General features: G+C 43.7%; 1 protein-coding gene across 4 annotated transcripts; it reads left to right on the top strand.

Annotated features, from left to right (window-relative positions):
- The first annotated feature begins 496 nt into the window (after window positions 1-496).
- LOC147737717 (uncharacterized) lies at window positions 497-2,816 on the top strand. Of its 4 annotated transcripts, XM_086942423.1 has the most exons (4): window positions 497-974; window positions 1,140-1,541; window positions 1,629-2,170; window positions 2,339-2,816. In XM_086942423.1, exons 1-4 carry the CDS (start codon window positions 693-695, stop codon window positions 2,814-2,816), a joined length of 1,704 nt encoding a protein of 567 aa, XP_086798549.1. In that variant the 5' UTR covers window positions 497-692. The 4 variants fall into 4 exon arrangements, with proteins under 4 accessions (XP_086798549.1, XP_086798547.1, XP_086798546.1 ...); XM_086942421.1 differs by having other exon boundaries at window positions 497-992; window positions 1,245-2,254; XM_086942420.1 differs by having other exon boundaries at window positions 497-1,020; window positions 1,105-2,254.
- The last annotated feature ends 4,311 nt before the right edge of the window (window positions 2,817-7,127 follow it).

Genomic DNA, 7,127 nt, shown 5'->3' with positions numbered 1-7,127 from the left:
CCTTAAAAATTCAGCCCTTTATTGTGTTCATGACCATCTCAGATTGTTTCCTTTTTATTGTGTACTGTTCTGTAATTCTATGTAAATCGCCTCAACATTATCTGTTGTGCATGAGTGATATGTAAAACTGTTAAATATAAAAATGGATTAAAGGAGCACCGTTGCGCTATAGGTAATGTAAATAAATCCTCATCTTCAGAACTACAAACCTTAACCTTACACCAAACATAGAAAGGGTAGAAGGAACTGATGTTCTGCGACTAATGATCCACAATAGTACTCTGCACGTTCAAACGCCCTCAGTTACTGCCATTACATCAGTGCAAAAAGGTACTTATCAGTTTAATCATTAAATATCAGACTAACACCTTATTACTGCATTGCTAAGAACCTATACAAATCGATTTGAGAAAAACTTCAGTCACAAATTAAGTTGCTGCCGGAGAGGCTATAACCTAAAGACTATTATCTGCTAGGAAAATTTCAACAGGTGTTACAGGACTGCTTCCCGACATTTTTTGCTCAATTCAAGTGTTGAGAAATTTACACACAATTTCTTTTAGAGATGAGTGCTGAACATTATCTAAACAAGCACGACTCTAAAATCGAGGCAAAATAACCGAAGTTGGGGAAAAAAGTTACCTGTGTCAAAAAGATACAGCCATAAATCTTATCTCACAGAATTTGACAGAATGCACACAAGGGTAAACCACTTTCAGTGCAAAGTATGCCAAAAAAGTTTCAGGCGTAAATCTTATCTCACTGAGCATATGAGAATCCACACTGGGGGAAAACACTCTCCGTGTAAAGTATGCCAAAAAAGTTTCAGGCGTAAATCTTATCTCACTGAGCATATGAGAATCCACACTGGGGAAAAACCTTTTCAGTGCTCTGAATGTCAGAAAAGGTTTAGTTTCAAACTGAGTCTATATCGACATGCATTAACCCACTCTGTGGAAAAACCTTACCAGTGCGCTGAATGCCAAAAAAGATTCAACCAAAAATCTCATCTCACTGAACATATGAGAATCCACTCTAGGGAAAAACCTTACCAGTGCTCTGAATGCCCAAAAGATTTCAAACTTAAATCACTACTAACGGCACATGTGAGATTCCACACTGGGGAAAAACCTTATCAGTGCTCTGAATGCCAGAGATGTTTCAGTGACAAAATGAGACTCACTAAACATACAAGGACCCACTCTTGGGTAAAACGTTATCGGTGCACTGAATGTGACAAATGTTTCAGTGAAAAAAGCAGTCTCGCTCAGCATATAAGAACCCACACTGGGGAAAAACCTTATCAGTGCTCTGAATGTTACAAATGTTTCAGCCAAAAAAGCAGTCTCACTGAGCATATAAGAATCCACACTGGGGAAAAACCTTATCAGTGCTCCGAATGCCAAAAATGTTTCAGCCAAAAATCTCATCTCACTGAACATATGAGAATCCACTCTGGGGAAAACCCTTATCAGTGCTCTGAATGCCAGAAAAGTTTTTGTAAGAAACAGAGTCTATCTCGACATGCAATAACCCACTCTGTGGACAAACCTTATCAGTGCCCGGATTGTCAGAAATGTTTCAAAGACAAAAGCAGTCTCACTCAGCATACAAGATACCACTCTAAGACTAAGGAAAAACGTTATCAGTGCTCTGAATGCCAGAAATGTTTCCGTAATCAAAGCACTCTGACTCAGCATACAAGAACCCACACTGGGGAAAAACCTCATCAGTGCACAGAATGCCAGAAATGTTTCATTGACAAAAACAGTCTCACTCGGCATACAATAACCCACACTGGAGAGAAACCATATCAGTGCACGGAATGCCAGAAATGTTTCAATGAAAAACGCGATCTCACAGTGCATATAAGAACCCACACTGGGGAAAAACCTTATCAATGCTCTGAATGCCAGAAAAGGTTTTGTTACAGACAAAGTCTTTCTCAGCATGCAATGACCCATTCTGTGGAGCAACCTTATCAGTGCTCTGAATGCCAGAAATGTTTCAGTTTAAAAAGTAGTCTCAAAAAGCACATAAGAACCCACACTGGGGAAAAACCTTATCAGTGCTCTGAATGCCAGAAATGTTTCAGTTTAAAAAGTAGTCTCACAAAGCACATAAGAACCCACACTGGGGAAAAACCTTATCATTGCTCTGAATGCCCAAAACATTTCAACCGTAAATCACTTCTAACTGCACATGTGAGATTCCACACTGGGGAAAAACCTTACCAGTGCTCTGAATGCCAGAGATGTTTCAGTGACAAAATGAGACTCACTAAACATACAAGGACCCACACTTGGGTAAAACGTTATCGGTGCACTGAATGCGACACATGTTTCAGTGAAAAAAGCAGTCTCACTCGGCACATAGGAACCCACACTGGGGAAAAACCTTATCAGTGCTCTGAATGCCAGAAATGTTTCAGTGAAAAAAGACCTCTCACGCTGCATATAAAAACCCACACTGGGGAAAAACCTTATCAGTGCTCTGAATGCCAGAAATGTTTCAATGCAAAAAGACATCTCACGTTGCATATAAAAACCCACACTGGGGAAAAACCTTATCAGTGCTCTGAATGCCAGAAATGTTTCAGTATAAAAAGTAGTCTCACACAGCACATAAGAACCCACACTGGGGAAAAACCTTATCAGTGCTCTGAATGCCAGAAATGTTTCAGTATAAAAAGTGGTCTCACACAGCACATAAGAACCCACACTGCGGAAAAACCTTATCAGTGCTCCGAATGCCAAAAATGTTTCAGCCAAAAATCTCATCTCACTAAACATGTGAGAATCCACACTGGTGAATAAAATTATCAGTGCTCTAAATGTCAGAAAAGATTCAGAGGTAGAGATGGTTACAAGCACCATAAGAAAACACACTGTAGGAAGGTGGATATCTGACTATGGTTACCCCCAACTTTTTGCCTAGTGTTTAGCTGGTTTTCAACTTAGTTGGCCTGGGATCCTGCTATTCAGGGCCCCAGGCTATCGGCTCTCTCCTTAAAATGGACTCCATGTACCTTAGGTACATACACAATTGGATATTGGTTCTCCTTATGAGTCCCTGTATAGTGTACCCTAGGTACTCAGGGCATAGGTGCAACCAAGGCCTACCAGGGGCTGCAGCATGTTTTATGCCACCCCTGGCTGGCCACCCAAATAGACACAACTGGCTGATCACTCAGCTGGGGCAAGGTTGTGTAATTCCCCCTTGCTTAGGTGTAGTATTCCTATACCTACACACATATAGATACATAGTAACCTATAAGTCACTCCTATGGCAGGCCTTAACAATCCTGAAGGCAGAGTGCTTGGTTATATGTGAGATGGTGCTCTAGAATGAGCTGAGCCTGTCTGCAGCATTCGGAATTACTTCCTTATAGCTGTTCTATGATATTGCCATACTATATACTCTTAAGAGCATTATAATCCTCGCGGTTAATGCTAACTTTGGTTTGGCTTTATCGAAACATGTCGTGTAAGGTGTCGTACGCTTTGGAATACTACCCCCTCGCCAATTCTGGAGACGGGGGTAGCATTCCACTCTTCTAGACGGAGAAGACATGTTAGTTCTGACGATCACGGTTAAAGTTAACCAGAGCCCCAGCGTTACAAAATTAACGCTGCTGCCCCAGACACAAGTCTGGCCTCCTGCTGCTGGGAGTCCTTCCAGCTAGGGAGGCCTGGACAATAGATTTACTGCCTGGAGAGGTGCGAGCACCGCCCCATACAGGAGTTTGTGTATTAGGACAGGGAGGGTTGAAAAGAAACACACTGCCTGGAGCACTCTAGGTGCTTCATGCATACCCCAGTTCAAACCGGTTGCTGGGGCAACCCTGCCCCAGCTCTGGCGCGAAACTGGAGTAAGGAAAGGGTGTGTAACCACACCCCTTCCTGGTCCCACCCATAGGAGGGACCTAGTAGGTAATCCAGCCCGCTTTAGTTGTATAAAGATAGGAGCTGACCCAGGAGACTTTAGATTAATCCTGGAATCGAACTGAAGACGAAACTCTGGACCCTTCGACATTCACCTGAGCTGAAGACTGAAGAATCTCCCTTGTGACCAAGGAGTGACCACCCTGGGCAACCAGGCACCATCCAGCAACTTGAAGGCTAGCTTTGCCCCCGTTCCCGCCGGAACCCGAGCGCAGTGCCTGACAAGATCCTGACTCCCTGAGCCCTCTGACCCCACTGCACGACTCCAGCACTGCTGAGCACCGTGGACGGAGTTGGACCTTGTGGACCGGACATCTTGAAAAGTCCTTCTTGCTACCAGCGCAGCTCCTGAGGCATCCTCGAAGCTGTGCACTGGGGACTGAGACACCCCGGGACTGAGCACCACCTGCACCGAAGATCAGCCCTCTGCATTCCACGTGTTCTGCGTGGGGCCCTTCTGTTTGTGTTCTACTCGACGCGTTGTCCCGGTTGCTGGCCAGTTGGCTAGTAGCCCTGAGACGACTATCCTTTAAGAAATCCATCGCTGGTCTGGTTGCTCCAGACTGGCACTTGCTTCCCTGAAAAGGTGAAGTACCTCAGACCCTCCTGGTCTGCACCAGAAGCCTTTTGTGTATCCTGGGTGGGTTACCTTTGCTTAGGCTTGTTGGCTCCGATCTTGAAGTCGACCCCTCCTTCTGCGAGAACCTTCGTGAGACAGCTCCTCGCTAGCGCCTGGTCATCCACGACCCCTTCCTGGTCCGCGTGGCGGCAGAGACCAGCTTCACAACAGCACCTGATTGCTCCTCGACGACGTCTGGTTTCTTCCTGGTTCCACCCGGTCACTGGCTAGTGACCTAGACTTGTCCCCTCTGCTTTTAGGTCCTTTTTCAACTTCGATCCACCCTTGGATCCACCCGGACATCTTCCTCCTGGTCGCCTGCAGCATCTTTCTTCACGGCTCCATTGGAATCAACGGCGAAACCCGACACACTTTGACACCTATGCACCCGCAGCCCGTGGGTGAGGTAAAGCGAGTACTTCGGTGCTCCTGTAGGGATTGACTATCCTAGTGTCCAGATTTGCTTGTAGTTTCCTCCTATCTAAACCGGAAGTGTCCTAAAACTATAATTACTTACCTTTTAAGTTCCCATAGACTTTCTATTGACTCCCGCGTGAGTGTTCCGACTCTTCACGCGCCGCCTGTGGGCCTCCTACTCCTAACCTAAGGGTCAGATAGTGTAGCCCCAGCGATGCCCTAGGCCTACTCCTTTCACCAGTCGAGGTTCTTATACCACTTAAATTAGTATATAGTTTTACACGCCCCTAGGGCCTAACTGTAAATTGTGCTATTTAAAGTATTTCTAAGTGTAACTTGTTATGTGCTTTTGCCTCTGTCCTCATAAAGAGTTCAGAGGAGTGTGTTAGTGAATAAATACATATATATTTTATATATATCCTGTGTGGTGTCCTTTCATTTGGTATTCATGGGGTTACGTATGGTAAAACAGCTGCCTTTACACGCCCTCTAGAGTTATAGCCTAAGACTGCTCTGTCCATGCTACCCCTAGGATAGCTGGTCTATAAGGTGTCACGTGTTTGTAATTATACCTTCACACTGTGTTAAGTTAGCATGAGCGTTTTACAAGTTTAAAAGCCATTTTCCTTTTCTGCTGCCTCTGCAAACGGCACATTATGTTATTACAGCTTTTCGCCTAGTTGCATATTTTGCTTGACGCGAGAATAACAAAGTTTGCTTGATAATCTATGTTTGTACAGTGAGTGCCGAGGCCTTCAAGGTTTTCCAACACAGTGCTTGTTGTTCGAGTTGATCAGGGCACGGTCTAGACATAACACATATGCAGCTGTGGCCAACTTTGGGTTTGAGCGGGTTTAATAATGCACTGCACAGAGAAGTAAAACACACTTGATGGAGATTCGTATGCTGAGTGTTGGTGCAGGAGATGATGTGATCCGTTTCTGCTAAGCACAAGAGGTATGGGTCTGCCCTTCTAAACCCAAAAGAGACCTTCTTTAGATATAATATACCGGCTAGGGAGGGTAAACTTACGTTTAATTTAACCTTTTACTATTAGCATTTCGACATGCTTTCTCCTTTTGTATTTTATGGAATAGTAACAATGCTGATAACCTTGTTCTTGATAATGTTTCCTTGTATTATCTAAGACACTGCGCTTAAGAACACAGCATTAGAAATAAACATTTCAAAATTGCACGTGTCTTCATTTACTCCTCGTTCTGGACTGATGTGTGTATGACGAAAGAGTGTTCATGTATTCCACTTTACCTGAGGTGTTCTGAGTTCATGTTCTGGGTTGTCTAATCATTGGGGATGAGAAAGAACCAATGAGACACTGGTTGCTAGTCTGGTAGGGGATTTTGGATACTGAGGTGAGTTTTTGGCACACCCTCATTCACTGAGGTTCTGGGTCTCTATGCACAGTTCTGTATAGGTACAGAATCCCTGCTACAAAGGTTGACTTTACAACCATCACCATAAGGGTTGTTTGGACTTGTGCAAGGTGCTCACTAGAAGAGTGAACATCATTTATGTGTGTTCTGAATGTCAGATAAGGTTTAGTCTTGAATACAATGTCATTTCACATGAGAATTCACACTGGACTAAAGCATTATACAGGAGGGGAAAGCCAGAAACGTTTTACTCAGAAAGGAGATCTCACTAAACTTGAGAAATGCATCCACACCAGGTGAAAAGTAAGGTGTATCTTGAGTTGCAGAAAAGCTTCTAACAACCTGACTTTACATGAGAGAGCACATATTGTAGTTGCAATAGAATTCATCAAGAAACTCTGCATGATAACCTAGGCTGCCCGCTTGCAACCTCCAAAGAAATTTCAGGCCTGGAAATATTTTTAATTGCAACAGAATCCACAATTTGAGTATCTGAAAGTTCCAAAACTCTCAAGGTCTTTACTTTACACAGAGAAGTGTTAGTGCTTGCAAAAATCAACTAATTGCCCTAAAAATCACAATAATAATGTCTTAAATTTTACTCCATCCAAAAGGTTTCGACTCACCCTTGTTTCTTAACATATGACTGATATCTATTTTTTCATGATAAGATTAAGCCTATGTGGAGTTCTTCAGTGAGGAACTCCGCAAAGTGACAAAAAAACTCTGGCGGTCTACGCGGAGTTCTGCAAG

This window comes from Lissotriton vulgaris, chromosome 1_1 (assembly GCF_964263255.1).
Source record: "Lissotriton vulgaris chromosome 1_1, aLisVul1.2, whole genome shotgun sequence".
NCBI lineage: Eukaryota > Metazoa > Chordata > Amphibia > Caudata > Salamandridae > Lissotriton > Lissotriton vulgaris.
This window is presented reverse-complemented; position numbering and strand designations above follow the sequence as displayed.